At 37.7% G+C, this 24,411-nt stretch overlaps 1 protein-coding gene across 2 annotated transcripts in view; it reads left to right on the forward strand.

The window, feature by feature from the left end:
• The window catches only part of BBS9 (Bardet-Biedl syndrome 9), a 481,201-nt gene that overhangs the window by 257,671 nt on the left and 199,119 nt on the right, over positions 1-24,411 (forward strand). For both annotated transcript variants that reach the window (XM_027539506.1, XM_027539507.1), the window contains one exon: positions 1,639-1,791. In XM_027539506.1, coding sequence (XP_027395307.1) covers positions 1,639-1,791 — 153 coding nt within the window. The remainder of the gene's footprint in view (positions 1-1,638; positions 1,792-24,411) is intronic.

The following is a 24,411-nucleotide window of genomic DNA, read 5'->3' on the forward strand; positions in this document are numbered from 1 at the left end:
GAAAGATGTTAATGATGACCTTATATGCGAGACAGCAAAAGAGACACAGATGTGTAGAACAGTTTTCTGGACTCTGTGGGAGAAGGCGAGGGTGGGATGATTTGAGAGAATAGCATTGAAACATGTATATTATCATATGTGAAACAGATCACCTGTCAAGGTTCAGTGCATGAGACAGGGTGCTCAGGGCTGGTGCACTGGGATGACCCAGAGGGATAGGATGGGGAGGGAGGTGGGAGGGGGGTTCAGGATGGGGAACACATGTATACCCATGGCTGATTTATGTCAATGTATGGCAAAACCCACTACAATATTGTAAAGTAATTAGCCTCCAATTAAAATAAATAAATTTTAAAAAATTCCAAGTTTTTTCCCCAGTTGTGTGTGTTTTCTCCACACATGCATTGAAAAAGAGGGGAGTTTGGTTTGATATCAGAAATGTAAACTATGTTTGATTTCTGAACATACTAAATATGATACTTCAGAAGTATTATGACTATTGTAAAGTTAAAGTAGCAGTTCACATGTTCTGTTTTCATGGAGTGTTCCCTATGACTTTGATCAGTTTTCTTTATTTTAATAATATTAAATTCAAAAATTATTAAAGAGTTATATGGAAAAGAGTCATTTCTGATTCTCATCCTCCCATTATTCAGTCTCTTTGGATGCAACTTTTGGTGTCCAGTTTCTTGTGATCTTTCTAGAATTGTTCTATGTAGTCACAACTATGTTACTGTACAAATTTTTAGAAAAAAATACAGGCATGACATTCTGTATTTTTTTACTTTGCTTCTTTGAATGCATCTTTGGCTAGCATTGCTTATCTGTACCTACGTACCTTTTTCCTCTATTGATAGCAGTTTGATTATTAACATTATCTTACTGTAATTGGAACAGAACAAATTCTGTAATGAATATCTTTGCATGTACATTACTTTTTGCAAGCACACCTCTTGGAAAAATTCCTGGAAGTGTGATTGCTAGGTCAAAGGCTGTTATGTTTGAGAACTATTTGTATTAACTTCTCTGTGATCTTGCCTACTTTTCTAATGGATTGGTGCTCTTTTTCTTACTTATTCGTTTGGGTTGTGGTCACTTTTTTTTTTTTATCGGTTTATAGATGCTTTCTAGATATTATGGCAATCACATAGGACTTTTTTTTTTTTTTTAGTTAGTAATTTATCAGGTGTGTGTGTGTGTTTGTATATGTGTGACTTTTGGCTTTTGACTTATAAAGATCTGTCTCATGCCAAAATTATTTTAAAAATACAATTTTCTAGTACTTTTGTTTTATTTAAACTTTTGATTCCTCTGCAGTTGGTTTTGCTATAAATGCTAGGGGAGAGATTATAAATTATTATTCTTTTTTTCCCTTGTATATTTAATCAGTTTTCACAAAATGTTTATTAAATAATCTGTCTTTATCCCTTGGTAAGTGGGCCATTTTTACTAAATTTCTATCCAGCCTATTTCACTGTATCATTTATGTATTCATGAATCAAATATCATACTGTTTTAATTCTCTAAACTCTTCCTCTTTACCCTTTTCAAATTTTTATTGGAGTCGCCAGTATCCCTACTTTAGAAATATTTTTGTTGTGCACATTTAGCCTGAATTAAAGAAATTCTTCATTGTAGTTGCGGATAAATGGTGAAAAATTAGAAGAACTCTTGTCTGAAAGAGCTGTACAATTTCGGGCCATTCAACGTCGGCTGTTAACAAGGTTCAAAGATAAAACACCTGCACCCCTCCAACACCTGGACACCTTGCTGGATGGAACTTACAAGCAGGTAAGTATAATATCAGTGGTAGTTTTCTACTACTAGATATAATTTTTTCCCTCACCCTAGAGTCACATACCAGACTACCAAGGTTAGGTGTTTCTTTCCTGTATATTATGAAACAGTGAACAGCATACAAGCTTTAGAGTCAGAATTTAGTCAAGCTCTGTCACTGTCTACTTATGTGACTTTGAGTAAATTAGAATAGGTCCATCCATATTTTACTTTTCAGAGTTTTTGTGAGGATTTTCTGTCATTTCTTTGAAGCAGCCAGCATAATGCCAGGCATATAGTATATGCTTCATAAATAGTAGCTATTATGGTCAGTATGTTTTTTGGACAATTCTTGGTATATCCCATAATTGTCATAATTCTCAAATTGTCTTACAGAGTAATTGGATCATACATCCAGTTTTTGTCAGCTGATGTTTTAAGATAGAATTCTGTTTTTAAAATTGATGTAGAGTTGATTTACAATGTTGTTCTAGTTTATGCTGTACAATAAAGTGATTCAGATACACACACACACACACACATTCTTTTTCATATTGTTCTCCATTATGGTTTATCACAGGCCACTTCCCTGTGCTGTATAGTAGGACCTTGTTTATCCATTCTATATACAATAGTTTCGGAGAAGGCAATGGCACTCCATTCCAGTACTCTTGCCTGGGAAATCCCATGGACGGAGGAGCCTGGTAGGCTATAGTCTATGGGGCCGCTAAGAGTCGGACACGACTGAGTGACTTCACTTTCACTTTTCACTTTTCACTTTCATGCATTGGAGAAGTAAATGGCAACCCACTCCAGTGTTCTTGCCTGGAGAATCCCAGGGACAGAGGAGCCTGGTGGGCTGCCGTCTGTGGGGTCGCACAGAGTCGGACACGACTGACGCGACTTAGCAGCAGCAGCAGCAGCATGCAGTAGTTTGTGTCTGCTAATCTCAAACTCCCAATCCCTTCCTTCCCCAGTTATCCTCCCCCTTGTCAATCACAAGTCTGTTCTTTATGTCTGTGAGTCTATTTTGTAGATAAATTCACTTGTGTCATATTTTAGATTCCACATATAAGTGATATCACATGATATTTATCTTTCTCTTTTGTCTTACTTAGTATGATCATCTCCAGGTCCATCCGTGGTGCTGTATAACATTATTTCATTCTTTTTTATGGCTGCATAATATTCCATTGTGTATGTGTACCATATCTTTATTCATCTGTTTGACCATTTAGATTGTTTTCATGTCTTGGCTATTGTGAATCATACTGTGAATATAGGGGTATGTGTATCTTTTTGATTTATAGTTTTGCCTGGATATATGCCTAGGAATAGGATTTTTGGATCACATGGGAACTCTATTTTTAGCTGTTGAGAAACCTCCTTAACTGTTTTTCATAGTTGCTGCACCAACTTACATTACCACCAACAGTGTAGGAGGGTTCCTTTTTCTTTATACCCTCTATAGCATTTGTCGTTTGTAGACTTCTTTAGTACTGCCATTCTGATGGTGTGAGATGGTGCCTTATTGTAGTTTTGATTTGCATTCTCTATTAATTAGCAATGTTGAGCATCTTTTCACGTGCCAGTTGGCCATGAGATGGAATTCTTTAATGGCCCTTTGTTCGAGCTCAAAAAGTCTTTTTTCTTCCTCTTTGAGTCTTTCTTCTACCAATGGTTTATCATTTGCATAACTAGGGTTATCTGAGTCTTACTCTTAAGGTATTACATCTTTAAAAACTATTCAAAATTATCATCTCAGGCTTGAAATAATAATTTTTAAAATTGAAATTTCATGGATAAGGTCTCTTCCAGTTCTACTATAAAGAAGTCAGCTTTGATTAACTACATTATGTCTTCTTACATTATATCTTCTATACAATATCAGTGATCCATTTCAAAATCAGTGTTGATGATATACATAGTCTGTTGATTTTTTTGATTGAATTTTTTGTTGAGATAGTTGTATATTCCCATGCAGTTATAACAAAAAGTACAGCTAGGGACTTCGCTAGTGGATAAGAATCTGCCTGCCAGTGCAGGGGACACAGGTTCGATCCCTGGTCCGGGAAGATCCCACATGCCTCAGAGCAGCTAAGCCCATGAGCCACAACCACTGAGCCTGATTGCTGTGATTACGGAAGCCTGCATGCTCTAGAGTCCATGCTCCGCAGTTAAGAGAAGCCACTGCAATGTGAAGCCTCCGCATCACAACAAAGAGTAACTCCTGCTGGCGGCAATTAGAGGTAACCTGCAAGCAGCACTGAAGACCCAGCACAGTCAATAAATAAATAATTTAGAAAGAAACTATAAAAAAATACAGCTAAATTTCATGTATCATTTACCCACTTTCTTCCAGTGGTATCATTTTGTAAAACTATAGTATAATATTAGAACCAGATTATTGACATTGATAAAATCTGTAGATTTTTATTCAAATTTCCACAATTTTACCTGTACTTATTTGTGGATGTGTTAAGTTCTATACAGTTTTATGTAGGTCTGTGTATCCACCGTCTTGTGTATTCAAGATACCAAGCAGCTCCATCGCACAAGACTTCTTCATGTTGCATTTTATTGACAAAACACCCTCCCCAACACTGCTTCTCTACCACATTCTGCTGTTTTTGGAAGAATGAATCAGATATTGTTTTCATAGTTAGCTTTTCTAAAGGGAAGAACCATGGAGAAGGAAATGGCATTGCACTCCAGTATTCTTGCCTGGGAAATCCCATGGACAGAGGAGCCTGGTGGGCTACAGTCCATAGGGTCACAAAGAGTCAAACATGACTTAGTGACTAAACAATAACAGCAACAGCAACAACAAAAAGAAGAAAAATAGCTTATTATGTGAACATCACTAAATGTATTGATAATATATTTGCTTCTTGAAATTTTCATGGTTATTTGAAAATCAGTAGCAATTGGAGGGACAGTCTGTAGCAATAGTAGATTTTTGGCAAAAACATGGGGCTTCAAGACCAAAGACCCCAGTTCTGTCACTTATAAGCTGTGTGGCTTTTGGCAATTTCCTTACCTTCCCAGAACTTCAGTTTCTTTCCATAAAAAGGAACACATACTCACTGTCTTATTACAAAGATTCTATTCCATAGTGGATGTAGAAATGCTTGGTAAATTGTTCTACAAATACAGATTGCAAATTTCTTCTGTGCTGAAGCAATTACGTGACTCAGGTCAGTAAGCACTAATGCTGTTTCTGTTCCAGACTTTTTTTTCTCTCTTAGGTATACTTTTTGTTTTGGTTTGTTCTTCATTTTCCTTCTTTTTTCCCCTCCTTCTTCTTCTTCATATATCTTTGATGATCTATCTCATTCTTAGGCTTCCTGCCACATCTGCACTTGGAGCTGAAGAATCTTGTCTTTAATGGTGCTGTTATCATTTTGTGGACACAATGGCAGAGGGATCTTTAAAGGGGTTTGATGAAGATCCTTGATTTAATGCTTTCCATATTTTATATATAGCAAGACTTTCTTTGTCTTTTCTACATTCTAAGTTCTGGGATTTATTTTTTTCTGCTTAGGTCTTAAGAGTGCTAGATGTCCAGGAGCTGCTATGAATTCCAATAAATTTTTTAAGACAAACTGAGGGTGAAGCCCAAATCCCTTCATAAATGAATGATTGTATGTTGCTGAGTTGGCTGTAGTGTGAAATAATTGATATGGTATTAATATATTTATTCATGTAATAGAGTCAGTGATGGTATAGTTGTACAGGTTCTGAGGTCAAAGTTTGGCTTACTATCTCTTCATTCAGTAATGGTAGCTCTTGTTATTTAGGAACCAAATGTCAGTTTGCCAGGTATAGAGTGGGTAAGGCCAGGGTGGGCAGGCAGTATGACTTCTGTGCCCTTGGTGTTTAGCAGAAGCTCTTGGGTGTGTGCATGCTCAGTCGCTTCAGTCATGCCTGACTCTTTGCAACCCTGTGGGCTGTAGCCTGCCAGGTTCCTCTGTCCGTGGGATTCTCCAGGCAAGAATACTGAAGTGGGTTGCATTTCTTCCTCCGGGGGATCTTCCTGACCAAGGATTCAAACCCACGTCTCTTAGGTCTCCTGCATTGGCAGGCAGGTTCTTTACCATTAGCGCCACTTGGGAAGAAACTCTTGGTATTACTAGCCTACACAGTGAAGACTGAACTGAAGACAGTCTCTAGTCTTCTAATGACTTGGGGTGTAGGATCATGAGGTCAAGCGACTGTCTTCTCCGCATCCCAGGTTGTTTCATCTGGATGTATTCTTAGAAGGAAAATTTCTCAGTCAAAAAATATTTCTCACTCAGAAACAAACACACATCACACACACACACACACACACACACACACGTGCACATACATATTGCTTAGCAAAAATGTACTGAATTATAATTCTGCTGGCAGTTTATAAAATAATGTCTGTTTTCTAGGTATTATTGTTTTTGATAATTACAATTCTTAACCTGGTAAGATAATTTTACTGTTATCTTAATCTTTCTTTGCTTATCAGTGAGGTTGAACATTTAAAAAATGTTAACCAGCCATTTACCTTTCTTCTATTGTGATTTACATGTGTAAACCCTTTTGGTCAATAGTTTATCAACTAGTGCAGCTTTTTGTTATGCGTAAAAAATACTTTGTGTATGTAAGAAATGTAATCTCTCTTCATATGTAAAATTTTACCAATTTGGCATTTGCCTTTTATTTTTTAGACAAGTAAAATTTACAAAATCTTTGCATAGTAAAATCTATTCCTCTTTTTCCTTCAGACATCACTGTCTAGGAAAGTCTTCCTGTGCCAAGAGTACATAAATATCAACTAAGAATTTATTTTAACATTTTTATGCTATAATTCGTTATTTATACTTTTTTAATCCATCTGGAATGTATTATGCAATTTAGTGGGAATCTGATCTTCTCATCAAAAATGGTGAACTAGTTGTCTCGGCCCCTGCTTATTGTATAATCCTTTTTTTTTTCTTACTGAGCTGAAATACTATTTGTAACATTTAACAATTTTACTGTATAGCAAACTATTCCAAACCTTAGTGGTTTCAAACAACAACAATTCATTATTGCTCATGAGTCTTCAAATCAGCTGAGCAGTTCTGCTGACCTGGGCCATGGTTAGCTGTTCTTGTTTGAATTCACTCATGTGTCTCTGGTTAGCTAGTTGGTCAGCTGGAGACTAGATGTACTTACATATTTGGCATTTGGCTCACAGTTACATGGAGTGATTGTGCCACATGTATCTCCTGTGTGGCAGGCTGGCCTGTGCTTGTTCACCTGGTGGCTACAGGTCCCAATATACAAATACTCTTCAAGTCTCTGCCTGTGCTATGTCTCTAATTCCCATTGGTTTTGACCAACCCAGATCAAAGGGCTGGGAAAATAAACTCTTCTTCTTTATTGAAGGAGTAAAGGATTGTGGGCATTTTCACAATCTACCCCAAATTAGCATATAGTAATGGTGGCTCAGACGGTAAAGAATCCGCCTGCAATGTGGGAGACCTGGGTTCAGTCCCTGGGTTGGGAAGATCCCCTGGAGGCGGGCATGGCAACCCATTCCAGTATTCTTGCCTAGAGAATCTGCATGGACAGAGGAACCGATGGGCTGCAGTCCAGGGTGTTGCAAAGAGTCGGACATGACTGAATGACTAAGCACAGCACAAATTAGCAAAATGTTTTAAAAGCTAATTTTTGCAACTTTCCTAGCCTTTGAACTTAGGTTTTTCTATATTTTGTACTTTGAAACCTATATTTTTTTTGGTTACTAAAATTTCATTAATTCATAATCAGTGTGGTCTATGGATTCTAAAGATAATTTCTCCTGCAATTAGTTAGATTTAAGAAAACAGAACATCTGTGCTATTTTCAGGCTAGTGCCCAAATACTTGCCTATGTGCTAAGTTATAGTCAGCTGTTTTGGGGATGGAATCTGTTATTTAGTCTCCTGTCAGTCACCGCCATAGTCCTGTCCAAGGTGGGCTTTATCTGTGCAGTCACAGAACCCTGTGTTTGGTTTGAACGCTCTGTGGTAGCCATCTTGAAATTCTTAAGACTTTTTGAACATGAGGCCCCATATTTTGATTTTGCTCTGGGTCCCTCAAATAATGCAGGTTATTGTTGCCCTGTTGGGATTTCTAATGAGAATGAGACAATTGGGAGTTCAAATGTAGAGTGTGATTCAAAGACATACTGTTTTTATTACCACTACCCCAAAATCACTTGTAAGTTTCCTTAAAGATGAACAGGAAGGGATGTAGTGGGCTCCTCTGAATAGCTCAAAGGTTTTCTTCTGGGACTGGCCTCTTGGTTAGCTGACAGTGAAGTGACAAGGGTTATTGCATTTAAGGTTATCATCTTGCAATTAGTTGTGTCTAAGCATGTTGTGGGTGGCAGCCTGTGGGTCACTGGCTTCAAGATGCACCACGAATAGTTATGAATTTTGATGTACAAAGAGTTTAGCCAACAACTCTTCTCCCATTTTTAACTGAAAGTTATTTCTTATATCTTGTATCTTTGATTGAATAGGAACCCCCAAACCACATCACCACATTATAATTTTAGTAGCATGCCTGTCCTGTATAGTGTCTACCTACCATCACATCAGACTTCACTGGGGCATCTACCGACCTCTTTCCTGAGGTCATCCTACTGCTGAGGCAAGGAGAGAGGACTAGCATGTTCACTCTGGAAAAGCATCTTGTGATTCTTACATGGGAAGGATCTGGTTTCCAATGAATGAGGCTTTTCCAGTTGCTCACCACAATTTCTATACCTTATTCTAGAATTTTGGAAGAAAAGTCTTGACTTTGTCAAAGAACTTTCACCTTTATTTCAACTTTCATAATGTTGAAAGAAAGTAACTATGTCAAGAGTTTCTTTTTTTCAACAGTCAGAAACCTGTATTTCCTCATTTGGATAATTATAATACTGCTTTCTCAATCACCTGAATATATTTTTGGAGGACCTAAGAAAGAAAGTATGGGAAAGATGGGAAATTCGTGTTTAATGAGGATCTATTGAGTCTGAGGTACATTTCGTTTATTATTTCATGTAACATAATCATCTTATGTGGGTGGCATTCTTATTTCCATTTTATGGTTGAAGAATTTGAGACTTAAAGCAGGGTTAAACCACTTGCTCAGTGTTACACAGATATTAAATCGTCTATTCCAAAGTCCTTGCTTCTATTATTTCCAGGTGAGACATAGACATCATAGGTTTTCTTTAGCAAATCTATAGTCAGGCTGATGAAAAAGGAGATTTGTGCATATTTGTGCATATTTGTACATATTCATGGTGTGTATATGTATATATTCATGATCATTCAATATTCATTTTATATGTACCGATCAGAAAGTCACAAAATCTTCTGGAGAGCTCCCCAAAGTGTGTATTACATCTGACACTTGTGTATCAGAGGAAGAGGTGAGTTTGTTAATGTAACTAATGCTGAAGTTCAGTTTCTTTGCCATCAAATACCAGTACTTATTGCATTTGGCAGAAGAGCTTTGGAAAATAAGTTCTCTTTGATGTTGTAAAATTTTCATGTGTATTTGTTTGTCAAAGCAGGACTGAATGGTTGAATTGAAATAGGGGAAATTTAGACTTACCCTATAGTTTAACTTGTGTTTTAATGCTTTTATCTGTACTAAGAATTTTTTTTCCTCCACTTGAACACTAACCCTCTGTTGTAACAGAGGAAAAGTGTTTACTAATCTAAAAGTTTACTTGTGTCACATGACATATATGTAATGTAATGACTGATAGCCATTAACGTTCTAGAAAGGTACTTGGCTGATTTTTCTGTTCTGCAAAACTGAGGCTGTATTAGGCACAATTTTAAACAGAGATCCTGTGGTTTCTAATTTGCTATTTGTTACTTTTTCTATGCTTAAAACTTCCTTCCATTCTGTTTATTTGTGTGGTATTGATATATAAAAAATCATTTAAAGTCACGCAGAAATCTAAGAGCACTTTGGTCTGTGATTTTAAATGAGCGTGATTTTGGCTGATAACACAAAGGAATATGTGATGAAACCATTCAGAGGCCTATTTGCCTCTTTGCATTGGCAAGTAAAAAACAGTACACTGATAGACTGAGAAGAAAGTATCAGGGATTTGATGATGTGGCTGCATTTTTTCCTTATAACTACTTAGAAGCTAAGAAGTTCTTTCTCTTTCCAAGGAGATAGAATAAACAGATGATAAAGGGAGCAGAGAAACATGTAACCATATATTTGGGATGATTGGGAGAGGTAAGTTTGAAAAAAAATTAAAAGGATGAGATGTTAGTAAAAAGAGAGAGTTTGCATATTTTCACTTCATAGTTCTATCCTTGGATGTTTAAGAAAGTAGTTTGCAAAGAAAAAAGACATTCATCAAGTTGCTCATTTATGGTATTAATCATTTTTTGTAAGAAATGGTAAATCAGCTTTCTGTAGTTGGAAAATGATCAGATAATTGTAGTACTCTCATTTGATGTGTCATGGGCTTCCCGGGTGGCTCAGAGGTTAAAGCGTCTGCCTGCAATGTGGGAGACCTGGGTTTGATCCCTGGGTCGGGAAGATCCCCTGGAGAAGGAAATGGCAACCCACTCCAGTATTCTTGCCTGGAGAATCCCATGGACGGAGGAGCCTGGTGGGCTACCTACCGTCCACGGGGTTGCAAAGAGTCGGACACGACTGAGCGACTTCACTTTCACTTTCTTTTTCTTATCATTATTTTGTCTCATTATTTTAAGAACTGCAATAATGTGAAACATTTTAAAAAATTGAAAAAAGCAGACTAGTTTATGCTGCTGCTGCTCAGTTGTGTCTGACTCTTTATGACCCCATGGACTATATATATAGCCCACCAGGCTTCTCTGCCCATGAGATTCTCCAGGCAAGAATACTGGAGTGGGTTGCCATTTCTTTCTCCAGGGGCTCTTCCTGACCCAGGGATTGAATCTGTGTCTCCTGTATCTCTTGAATTGGCAGGTGGATTGTTTTTTTACTGCTGAGCCACCTGGGAAGATTGATATGTAATAACTTACAAATAGATGTAGCTATGATAGATGAGTATTGAAAGATTTGGAAGGAGGATAAAAAATTGAAAATGATATACATTTGTTATATATGACTTTAAATTCTTAAATAACATTTAAGATATTTAAAATATTATTATAATCATAATTTGACAAGCACAATTTTTTTTCACCATATGTGAATGTACTTAATACTACTGAACTGTACACTTAAAATACTTAAGATGGTAAATTTTATGTTCTGTTTTACCACAATTCATAAAATAATAACTTTTTGAAAAATTAGATGTGAGAAACTCCTGGTCTTCATTGGTTTTCTGAGGAAAGTATTTTCTCTCTCCTGTATATACCTTATAAGTTTATTTCTCTAGTCTCCTCATGTGTAGAACTTTTGAGTTATCTTGACATATATGAGTTAGTTTATTCCTATTCACTTAAAAGAAAACAATTAGATACTTGGATGGTATACTTGAGTGAATATATGAGTAAGGATGGGCATTATCTTGCTCTGACTGTAACCTCACCAGTTCCTCAGCTAAACTGGAGAACCTTACAGAGCTCTTTCAAAAATGATGCCAATTTTTCCTCATTCAGGTCAGAGTGCAATCTGGAATGTACTCTCCAAAGTGTGTTTCTTTTAAGTACATCACTGATGTATTCAATATATGTACATGGCTATATTCACTGGAAGGACTGATGCTGAAGCTGAAGCTCCAAAACTTTAAGTTACCTGATTGGAAAAGACCTTGATGCTGGGAAAGATTGAGGGCAGGAGAAGAAAGGGGCGACAGAGGATGAGATGGTTGGATGGCATCACTGACTCAATGGACATGAGTTTGAGCAATCTCCGGGAGATAGTGAAGGACAAGGAAGCCTGTTGTGTTGCAGTCTATGGGGTCACAAAGAGTCAGACATGACTGAGTGACTAAACAACAACAGCAGTAGCTACATTAAAAAAGCAAAATGAAACAAGTAAACTTAATTTTGATAATGTGTTGTATTTAACCCTGCATACCTAAAGTATGGATGTGAAAGTTGGACTGTGAAGAAGGCTGAGCGCCGAAGAATTGATGCTTTTGAACTGTGGTGTTGGAGAAGACTCTTGAGAGTCCCTTGGACTGCAAGGAGATCCAACCAGTTCATTTCTGAACACCAGCCCTGGGTGTTCATTGGAAGGACTGATGCTGAAGCTGAAACTCCAATACTTTGGCCTCCTCATGCGAAGAGTTGACCCTGATGCTGGGAGGGATTGGGGGCAGGAGGAGAAGGGGACGGCAGAGGATGAGATGGCTGGATGGCATCACTGACTCGATGGACATGAGTCTGAGTGAACTCCGGGAGTTGGTGATGGACAGGGAGGCCTGGCGTGCTGCGATTCATGGGGTCGCAAAGAGTCGGACACAACTGAGCGACTGAACTGAACTGAACCTAAACTATGAGTTTGAGCAAGTTCTTGGAGATGGTAAAGGGCAGAGAAGCCTGGTGTGCTGCAGTCCATAGGGTCAGAAAGAGTTGGACATGACTGAGTGACTGAACAGCAAACAGCAACAATCTAAAATATTATAATTTCATCATAAGCAAATAAAAATTATTAATGATATTTAATATTTTTTCACAGTAAGTCTTTAAAACATGGTTATTTTACCCTTGCAGCACATTTCAAGTGCTGAATATCCGCATGTGGCTAATGACTACCTTAGTGAAAATTGCAGTTCTAGCTACAGATAATTGTCAACTCAGTTTTATATTGTTTCTTATAATGTCTCTTTTCTTGATTTTTTTTCTTCCTTTAGTCCCTCTAAATTCTTGTTCTTGATAAGACTATTGTTGACCATTGATTTTCACTCACACGATGTGAATATTAGGTAGTGGGAAACACTAAGACTACCAGGAACTGCCAGGACATTTTGTTTACATAAACCATGACTTCAGGTATTGTTTTTTTAAAAAAAAAAGTGTCAAATTTTGTGTCAATAGATTTGGGTCCCAGTTCCAGCTCTCTCTGACTCTTTGACTTTGGGTGTGTCACAACCTCTCTAAGCCTTCACTTCTTCACTTTCATCTTTGGACTTCCTTAGGACCTTTTTGAGCAGCATCCAGCATGGGGCTTATCTTCTAGTAAAATTCTCAATAAATATTTATTGTGCCGTATAATGATTAGGACAAGGGACTTCGAATCTTTACGTTTCTATCAGTACAGACTTTCAGAAGCAAACGGGACCTTTTTGGGTCATCTAGTGCCAACCCTTAGACTGGGATGTGGTTGTTAGCCAGTCGTTTGGTGGATGCTAATGCTAGTGATTTAAGCTGCAGGGCTTTGTGAGACTGAATTAGTTTTCAAAAAAATACGTAAGTGCAAAGTATTATTATAAATTAGAGCTACGCTTCCCTGGATTTAGGTATATAATGCTAATTGACATTAATGGGGATTGTACATAAACCAAGGGGAGAACAGACCTATTAGCGTATAAAAAACATTCTGCTTCTAGTATCAGTCTGGTATGCTTTACTTCCCTGGGGCATATGCATTTTTTAAAAATAAATTGAATGCATACTTCTTTATCTTCATGTTATTCAATCAGTATTGGAGTTTTCTGCCTGCTAGTGTTGGTTTAAACATCTCCCTAGATTATAAATTCAGTATTAGGGTTTTATTTTGGCAAACTTACCAGATTCAGAAATGTGATATTCATCTGCATTTCAAACTAAAAGTTATCAGGGGTACTCTCTCGTGCTGAAATTTCATTCTATTTGTGGTTTGATCTTTTGAAAAAAAAATTAGTCCTTTGACATACACTTAGAAACAAGATGTTTCTAATATTACAATAAAACAATTAATGGCTCCATTATAAGGAAATGAAAATCTTATCTTTTTGTGTCAGTGATGAGAGAAAAATATATAAGTGCCCTCCAATTATCTGTAATTGTATGAGGTTTTCTTTCATTTATGTTCTCTCTCTTCCTGTTTAATCCCATTTAGCACAATTATTCCTTTTGTATTAGTTTTCTCTAAATGGAGTTCTGAATGGTTTGAATTGTGAATTGACAATGATCACAATCTTTACAACCCCTCCTCCTCTCCACCTTCTTCTCTTCCTTGCCTTTCTCTTTAAATAAAGGAAAACAAATACAGTTTCCTGGAGAGATTATTTTATGCACTTAGCAAAAGGAAGATCATGTATGGCCTTTGTAAGAATGTCTATGAACAACTGAATAATTAAATCATTCTGAATAATTAAATCATTTTTAATTAAATAAATTTCTGATATATTAATCAGAATGATATCAGAATGATATATTTCTCTGTATATTAATAATTAGAGGTCTAATAATTCTCTGAAAATCTGAAATGTAACCAAGGATAAATTGAGGTGTTATATTTTTAAAAAGCTAAGAGACTGGGCTTCCCTAATGGTTCAGTGGTAAAGTATCTGCCTGCTAACGCAGGAGACTTAGGTTCCATTCCTGATTTGGGAAGCTCACACATGCCATGGAGCAACTAAGCCTGTGTGCCACAGCTATTGAGCCTGTGCTCTAGAGCCCACGTGCCACAGCTACTGAAACCTGTGTGCCCTAGAGCCTGTGCTCTGCAACAAGAGAAGCCTGCTCACCACAGCTAGAGAGTAGCCCCTGCTTGCCGCAACTAGAGGAAAGCCTGCAGAGCAACCAAGACCCAGCACAGCCAAAATATAAAAGATAGAGACATAACTGTATGTCTAGGAGCAAGGTAATAATAGGTAAAAGCTGCTGCTGCTAAGTCACTTCAGTCATGTCCGACTCTGTGCGACCCCATAGACGGCAGCCCACCAGGAATAGGTAAAAGCAGTTTCAGCTAATTAAAAGGGATGAATTTTGAACATTGGACTTTAAATGGATTTAAATTTATTATCACTTTACCTGGGAATCATTAATAAAATATTGTACAGTAAAATCGGCTGGCTTTTATCATCATTATTTTACCTGATGGATCAACTCATATTGTTGTTTTTAAATTTCCTTTTATGTGATTTCCAAATCTCTTATAGCAGGATAATAGATTTCAGGAGAATCAAACCACTTTTCCCACCCAAGTATTAGTTCTCTGCCTCCCTTTATCCCCATCTAAGACTGGCTTCTTGACAGTAGTTAATATTCTTGTTCAATTGGTTTTCCAGTTGGAAAGACAGGCTCAGAAGGCATATTTTTGGAGATGTTTTTCCCATGGAAGTGACAGATTTTCACAGGGCCATCTTCCTCCGTCTTTTATCTTACTGTCATGATTCAAGGTAAAGATGTGTAAGAGAATTGGCTCTTGCTAAGTTGAGGCCATGGACTCAAGGACACTCAAGGAAACCACAAGGTCCTGGTACTTATAGTCTAATATGTTGATTACCTGTCTGACACATTAGACAAGATTGATCTTCTAAATGTAATTATCTATAGTTTTTCTTTTTTTGTTTTTGTCCTATCTCATTCTAAGACCTTTAGGGCATCACTGTTGTCTATCCAATCAAGTTGAGACTTCTTACTCTGACACTCAAAGGTCTCTGAAGAGTGGAACTCAAGGCCTTCCTGTCTTAACTCCTACTTCTGCAAAACCTACATGCCAGTCAAGCTAGCATAACCTTTTAAACAAAAGCTCTATTGATGTATAGTTTGCATAATATAAAATTCACCGGTCGTATATATACCATTTGATAATTTTTAGTAAATGTATACAGTTGTGCAGCTCTCCCTTACCACAACCCAATTTTAGAACATTATCCCTATAACTAAAAGCTCCCTTGTGCCCATTAACACTTAATCCCCTTTCCCAACCTTAATGCCAGGAAATTACTGTCTGTTTAAGTTGACCTTTTCTGGATATTTCACATAAACAGAATAACATAGTCTTTTGGATATATATATATATATATATATATAAAATTTTGTTTTGTTTTGTTTTAACAACATCTGCTTTTGAGGTTCATCCATATAGTAGTATGTTGTTGGAGCTTGTTCCTTTTTATTGCTGAATAGTATTCCATTATTTGGATATAGCACAATTTGTTTTTTATCAGTTGATAGATATTTGGATTGTTTTCAGTTTGACCAACAATGTAAATAATGCTACTGTGAACATTCATGTATATGTCTTTATGTGAACACATGTTTTCTTTTGGTAGATTATTAGGAGTAGAATTGCAGGGTCATATGGTAAATTTATGTTTCTTTCGATGAGATTCACAAACCGTTTTCCTCAGGATTGTGTTGTATCATTTTATATTCCTACCAGCAGTGTATGAGGGTTCAACTTTTTCCACATGGTCACCAACACTTTTTATTCTTTTTTTAAACTACAGGCATCCAGTGGGTATCTCATTATGATTTTAATTTGCATTCTTCCTAATGACTTGTGATTTGGGCATTTTTTCATTTGCTTATTAGGCTATTCTCTTTTGATCAGACTTACCCTATGCATTTCTTCCATTTTGCCTGTGCTTATCCTATTCTCACTACCTGAACCTTACCTTTTTTTGATCCATTTTCTTTCTTGGAAGCTTCCTACAAAGTATATCTTCTTTTTTAAAGCATTCCTTTATTTCTTCCTGCCACTTCCAGTTATCTGTGGTCTCTCCTTCCTTTAAACTTCAGGAACACTACGATTAATCCTCTGATGTAACATCTACTTACATTTTTCTGCCTGACACCATAATTGCTTGAGTTTTTGCTTCTTTTCTCCTGATGATCTATGAGCTCTTGGATGACTGGTATAGTTTTTTTACTTACCTACCAGTGCACAAAACAGTGACCTACTGGGACGAGTACTGCATGAATGTTTGCCAGATAGACTTGTAGATGTTAAAGAAGAGAGGCTTCTTTACTTAGTTATAAAGGCAGATAGTCTAAGTGGGCTCTATTTCAGTCTGCATTAGCTACAGACAGAATGCTTCCTCTCACTTTGCAAGGATTAATCTTCAATTTATTTTCATGTTCCTTGGGCTCTTTAGGGCATGAATTCCAGTACTGATCATCTCAACTGATTTATCTCCTATGCCTACAAGTCCCTGGTTACAGTCATTCCTTTTCTTCGGGAAACCAACATCAGAACATTGTCTCTGTTCATGCTGTCACTTGAGATTCATGGCTCAAAGCTTATTTGCATAAAATCCTGTCTCACCCTGGTCAGTCACCTCTCTCATTTCTCTTAGCAATCTCCTTGAGCTGACTACTCATGGTCTATATGATTTCTCTTATGGAACTTTCTGATGTTTACTTATGTATAAAACTATATGTTAGAACTGTGAGGAAAGGACTGATAAAAATTAACCGGAGGTAGTTTCTACTTGTTGATGTATTGATTGCACACACCACTTGTTTGTTGTTTGAGCCCTGAGGATAGAGCAGAAAACAGATCTGAGGACCGAGCCTGGTGGTCCTCCAACACTTAAGTTCTATTAAGTACTGTTTGTTCCTCCAGTGAACAGTCTAGACAAAAGTGCTATTTAAAATTCTTTTGTCTACTTTTAAAATACATATAATTTGACTTGCTTTCTATCAGATTTTCAGGTACCATTTTCTGTTTCTTTGTTTTCCTGATTGTAATAGCCCTGTTGACTCCTAATTTACTGACTCTAGAGGTTTCAGTTCAGTTCAGTTAAGTCGCTCAGTCATGTCTGACTCTTTGTGACCCCGTGAATTGTAGCACGCCAGGCCTCCCTGTCCATCACCAACTCCTGGAGTTCACCCAAACTCATGTCCATCGAGTTGGTGATGCCATCCAGCCATCTCATCCTCTGTCGTCCCCTTCTCCTTCTGCCCCAACCCCTCCCAGCATCAGGGTCTTTTCCAATGAGTCAACTCTTAGCATGAGGTGGCCAAAGTATTGGAGTTTCAGCTGTAGCATCATTCCTTCCAAAGAACACCCAGGGCTGATCTCCTTTAGGATGGACTGGTTGGATCTCCTTTCAGTCCAAAGGACTCTCAAGAGTCTTCTCCAACACCACAGTTCAAAAGCATCAATTCTTCGGCACTCAGCTTTCTTCACAGTCCAACTCTCACATCCATACGTGACCACTGGAAAAACCATAGCCTTGACTAGATGGACCTTTGTTGGCAAAGTAATGTCTTTGCTTTTGAATACTCTATCTAGGTTGGTCATAACTCTCCTTCCAAGGAGTAAGTGTCTTTTAATTTCATGGCCGCAATCACCATCTGCAGTGATTTTGTAGCCCCCCAAAATAAAGTCTGCCACTGTTTCCCCATCTCTTTGCCATGAAGTGATGGAACCAGATGCCATGATCTTCGTTTTCTGAATGTTGAGCTTTAAGCCAACTTTTTCACTCTCCACTTTCACTTTCATCAAGAGGCTTTTTAGTTCCTCTTCACTTTCTGCCATAAGGGTGGTGTCATCTGCATATCTCGGGTTATTGATATTTCTCCCGGCAATCTTGATTCCAGCCTGTGCTTCTTCCAGCCCAGCATTTCTCATGATGTACTCTGCATAGAGGTTAAATAAGCAGGGTGACAATATACAGCCTTGATGTACTCCTTTTCCTATTTGGAACCAGTCTGTTGTTCCATGTCCAGTTCTTTTTTTTTTCAAGTCACAAAATTTAATATTTAAAAGTTATCTTTGTTAAAATAAGAATTTAAAACTCAGAAAACGTTAATTGCTTTATCTGACAGTCTTGATCTTTGTTTCATGATTAAGCTTACACTTGTAGAAAAATTTCCTTTGGTTTTGTGCTGATGTTGGTCAAATTGTTAATTATGAGTCTAAAAGCATGTTCAAGTTGAGCATTAGCATTTATGTCATTTCACAGAAACTCATTTTTCTCATAATGATGAAAATATTTTGTCTGTCTTAATTTTGGATTTGCAAACTGAAATTGAGTTGCTTTTTTAAGTTCAGATTTTTTTTTTCTCAGAACATTTTTTTTTTCTCTTTGCATTTCTTGGGTTAATGCCTTTACGAAAAACTGGTCCATTGTTCGAGAAGGCAATGGCAACCCACTCCAGTACTCTTGCCTGGCAAATCCCATGGATGGAGGAGCCTGGTAGGCTGCGGTCTATGGGGTCTCGAAGAGTCAGACACGACTGAGCGACTTCCCTTTCACTTTTCACTTTCGTGCATTGGAGAAGGAAATGGCAACCCACTCAAGCGTTCTTGCCTGGAGTTGCTTCCTGACCTGAATATAGGTTTCTCAAGAGGCAGGTCTGGTATTCCCATCTCTTTCAGAATTTTCCACAGTTTATTGTGATCCACACAGTCAAAGGCTTTGGCATAGTCAATAAAGCAGAAATAGATGTTTTTCTGGAACTCTCTTGCTTTTTTGATGATCCAGTGGATGTTGGCAATTTGATCTCTGGTTCCTCTGCCTTTTCTACAACCAGCTTGAACATCTGGAAATTCATGGTTCACATATTGCAGAAGCCTGGCTTGGAGAATATTGAGCATTACTTTACTAGCGTGTGAGATGAGTGCAATTGTGCAGTAGTTTGAGCATTCTTTGGCATTTTCTTTTTTGGGATTGGAATTTGGCAAACAGATCACCAAATTTGTTTGTTTGACACATAGTTAAGACTAGTGAGTACTAATCAGAGAAGGCAATGGCAACCCACTCCAGTACTCTTGTCTGGAAAATCCCATGGATGGAGGAGCCTGGTAGGCTGCAGTCCATGGGGTCGCTAAGAGTTGGACACGACTGAGCAACTGTACTTTCACTTTTCACTTTCCTGCATTGGAGAAGGAAATGGCAACTCACTCCAGTGTTCTTGCCTGGAGAATCCCAGGGATGGGGGAGCCTGGTGGGCTGCCATCTATGGGGTCGCACAGAGTCAGACACGACTGAAGGGACGTAGTAGTAGTAGTAGTAGTAGTAGTAATGAGTACTAAACAGGGCCTAAAGTTCTTGTCCATGGTTTACGTGAATTTGTTTTAGGGCATGAGCTTTATTTATGAATCCATTTTAAGAGTTCAGGTGTGTTCTCCCCATACTTTCTCCACCTGCTTATAATTCTTACTGCTTTGGATGGATGACATTACTGGAGAATTGACATCTAGGTAGCTTATACTGTACTGAATGTACATGCCTTCCCGTGTTTCTATATGCATACATACATTCTTTTAGTTTGTTACAAAGATTTTCCCGCTTCAAAAATAAAATGAAAGCAATTTCTAAAGTTAGACACCATGTGATGCACCTCTATTTCCAGAATGATGTTGTGTTTCTGGATAAATACATATCAATTCCCCTAAATAGTCCTAGCCATATAAAAAGATGCCATGTTGAGTAACGTATCGTTAATATAAAACTTGACATTTATTTATTTGATACAAGATAGATTAAGTTAAAACATCCTAGAGTGATTGATATATATGCCGTGCTAACCAAGTTTCTCACTTTTGGGAATTTCTTCTTCCACTTATGAAGAGCTTCTACTGATTTGAAATTAATTAAATCTTTTCTTTTTGAAGCCACCCATGCTTAGAATATTTCCCTTGAAGTTAATGGATCCATGTAGATAAATAATCTGGCTTAGAATATCTGAATTGCTTTTAAACTCCAGGCAAGCTAAAGGCAATATTTGGTGATGAAACTGTTTTTTGTTTGGTGATGAAACTGTTTTTTGTTTGTAACTTTTGGGTAGAGTGAAGTGATTTAGAGATTGCCTCTGACAGTATCATTTAGGTAGTTTGAAACATCACATATTTTAAAAAAGACTTGTGTTGGCATGTTTTTAATTTAGGAAAGAAGATAAAATTATATAAGAAGTTAAATTTAGATTGTGCACATGTATCAGCAGACCACAGAAGAATTTAAATTTTTCCTTTTTTTAAAAAAATCTGCTTTATATACCTCTAGTATAATGAAGGCCCTATGTATACATAAGGGAATAATTAAATACAGAAATGCAGCCTACTTGTTAGCCAGAAAGGATGCCTGGAACATGTGGATAAGCTTGGATATTTGTCTAATGTTAATTGGAATATTGGTTTTTGGTTGAAGATGCCAAATCTTCAGAGAAGTAATTGGATTTAGCTTCCTATTTAACAAACTGCTTTAAATCCCTGAAGTATCCCACATCCGAAACTAATTTTTCTTGATTGTATCAAGTTTAGTCATCAAGTTTAGTCATGAACAGAACAGGGTTGACATAGTTTTTTAATATTTAAAATATTTCTTGACAAGGTTTCAACACTGCTGCTTGTCCACAAATCTTATTGTTCGGTTCACTAATGACATGAAATTTTGTGTTCCATGGAAACTAGTTTTTCAACTTAGTGAAACTGTCTTCTTGAAATAAAACAATTTATTCTTTTTCACTATACATTTAAAATTAAACTTAGATTTTGATCAGATGTCAAGAAATAACACAAAGTGGTGTGTTTCTTACTGCTTTTCATGTGTGCTCTTCTTAGATGTGTGCTCAAGTTAGCTCCTTTAGATTCAGCCTAGGAAATGTGTTTTCTGGTGATTCTTGATTCTCAGAAGCATTATTCGATATATAAATGTTTACTGTGTTGTGTCAAAGTATTTATAAGTAGTTAAAAATTTCTTAGAAAGTGTAGCCTATTTGACCATTAAAATTCAGAGATTAAGAGATTCAGTTTAAGGGATTATTGTGTCAATAGTTATTGAACAACTACTATTTACAGGTTTGTTTGTGATTGAAAGAGTTGTATAAAGGTGTTTATGATATGGTTTATTATGAGGGCTTCCTTGGTGGCTCAACAGGTAAGGAATCTGCCTACAATGCAGGAGACACAGGAGACAGGAGTTTGATCCTTGGGTCGGGAAGATCCCCTGGAGGAGGGCATAGCAACCCACTCTAGTAATCTTGCCTGGAGAATCCCACAGACAGAGGAGCCTGGCAGGCTACAGTCCATAGGGTTGCAAAGAGTCAGTCACAACTGAGCATGCTTCTGTCTCTGTGTGTGTATTTCTGCTCAGTTTTGGGCTTCCCCAGTGACTTAGCTGGTAAAGAATCCACCTGCAATTCAGGTGACCTGGGTTCGATCCCTGAGTTGGGAAGATCCCCTGGAGAAGGAAATGGCAACCCACTTCAGTATTCTTGCCTGAGAAATCCCATGGACAGAGGAGTTTGGCAAGCTAAAGTCCATGGAGTTGCAAGAGTGGGCACGACTGAGTGCCTAATCACATCAACATCATATAACCATGAGGGGCATGATATATTTATATTGACGATAATTATAGAGATAGACTAATATTGCCTCTTGGTCTAGTCTTTTGCCATTGAAGATGATTAATTCACTTTAATATTTGAAAAGTTAAATGGTGCCTCAAGTAAAATATGAGCAGATGCATTATACATAGCTTTTAATTAAAGTATATTATGAAAATGATGAAATTATCTTAATAGATATTAAGATTAATAGGAGCTATACAGCTCAACAATATTCTATTCTAACATTATTCTAATGTGTTTTTTGTTCTGTGACCCATCTTATTTAGAATAATTTAAAGCCATGCTTCCCTGTAGTTTTTATTCTAGCAGATGATTACTGTACCTTTCAGCTGAAGGAAATTTTCTGTCTGTTTTTAGTTTGTCTTCAGAGTAGAATGAATGGCCAGACCGAACATTGTTCAATACTATACCCCATTACCTAACACAGACCCTAGGATGGCATGTAGTAGGTACTCAGTACATATGTGGTGAATTTAATGGTCCTGCCTCCAGGGCAGTTTGCCTTTCTTCACAGAGCTTCTGAAGACATGCCTCTGTCTCTGCCAATAATTTTTCTGGGTCCAGAATATTATTTAGCTAAAAAGATATGCACTTAGGGTTTCCCTGGTGGCTCCATTGGTACAGAATCTGCCTGCAATGTGGGAGACCTGGGATTGATCCTGGGGTTGAGCAGATCCCCTGGAGAAAGGCATGGCAACCCACTCTAGTGTTCTTGCCTGGAGAATCCCCATAGGCAGAGGAGTCTGGTAGGTTACAGTCCATGGACTCACAAAAAGAGTCAGACACGCCTGAGTGACTGAGCACACATATGCACTTTATAACTTGTATATTTTAGACCTACGTTTATCATTCCCACTCCTGGAGTTGAACAGCATTGCAGGTACTACAGGCAATGCTATTAATCCTCCTTTGCTATGATTGTGTTAACTATTGAGTTGTTTCGGGACTCTCTGTTTTGTCACTATGGCATTTTTATGATCCCTTTGTGCTTAAGAAGCAATTATCATCTTGAAATAAGAACAGGTTCCATCATCTTTCTAGTGTTAACTTGCAAGTGTCTGAAAGATTTATGCTGTATATCATTTGAGGTAAATTATATTTATATCCCAGTTAGGTTTACAGTTCTCTTTTAAACATATTTTTTCATGAGCCTGCATCATAGGTTCAGATGAGGTACTTTATCTGTCCAAAATTTGGTTTCTTGTTTGATAATACTCTCCTTGAATTTTGTTTTTCTTTTTTTAAAAAAAATTTTTCTTCCATAAAATTCTGAAAGCTGGTGACTGAAATCTTTGATATTATTCAATGTGGAATGTGTGGATCACAATAAACTGTGGAAAATTCTTCGAGAGATGGGAATACCAGACCACCTGACCTGCCTCTTGAGAACCCTATATGCAGGTCAGGAAGCAACAGTTAGAATTGGATATGGAACAACAGACTGGTTCCAAATAGGAAAAGGAGTATGTCAAGGCTGTATATCGTCACCCTGCTTATTTAACTTCTGTGCAATATCATGAGAAACGCTGGGCTGGAAGAAGCACAAGCTGGAATCAAGATTGCTGGGAGAAATATCAATAACCTCAGATATGCAGATGACACCACCCTGATGGCAGAAAGTGAAGAGGTACTAAAAAGCCTCTTGATGAAAGTGAAAGAGGAGAGTGAAAAAGTTGGCTTAAAGTTCAACATTCAGAAAACGAAGATCATGGCATCTGGTCCCATCACTTCATGGCAAATAGATGGGGAAAGAGTGGAAACAGTGTCAGACTTTATTTTGGGGGGCTACAAAATCACTGCAGATGGTGACTGCAGCCATGAAATTAAAAGATGCTTACTCCTTGGAAGGGAAGTTATGACCAACCTAGATAGCATATTCAAAAGCAGAGACATTACTTTGCCAACAAAGGTCCATCTAGTCAAGGCTATGGTTTTTCCAGTGAGCATGTATGGATGTGAGAGTTGGATTGGGAAGAAAGCTGAGCGCTGAAGAATTGATGCTTTTGAACTGTGGTGTTGGAGAAGACTTGAGAGTCCCTTGGACTGTAAGGAGATCCAGTCCATCCTAAAGGAGATCAGCCCTGGGTGTTCTTTGGAAGGAATGATGCTAAAGCTGAAACTCCAATACTTTGGCCACCTCATGCGAAGAGTTGACTCGTTGGAAAAAACTGTGATTCTGGGAGGGATTGGGGGCAGGAGGAGAAGGGGATGATAGAGGATGAGATGGCTGGATGGCATCACCTACTTGATGGACGTGAGTCTGAGTGAACTCCGGGAGATGGTGATGGACAGGGAGGCCTGGCGTGTGCGATTCATGGGGTCTCAAAGAGTCGGACATGACTTCGAGACTGAACTGAACTGAACTACACTGAATGTGGAATGTTAGGTAATTATTGGGACCTAGAAAAAGAATCAATTCATTTTTTGCTGAGTTAGTT

The sequence above is a fragment of the Bos indicus x Bos taurus genome, chromosome 4 (assembly GCF_003369695.1).
Source record: "Bos indicus x Bos taurus breed Angus x Brahman F1 hybrid chromosome 4, Bos_hybrid_MaternalHap_v2.0, whole genome shotgun sequence".
Taxonomy (NCBI): Eukaryota; Metazoa; Chordata; class Mammalia; order Artiodactyla; family Bovidae; genus Bos; species Bos indicus x Bos taurus.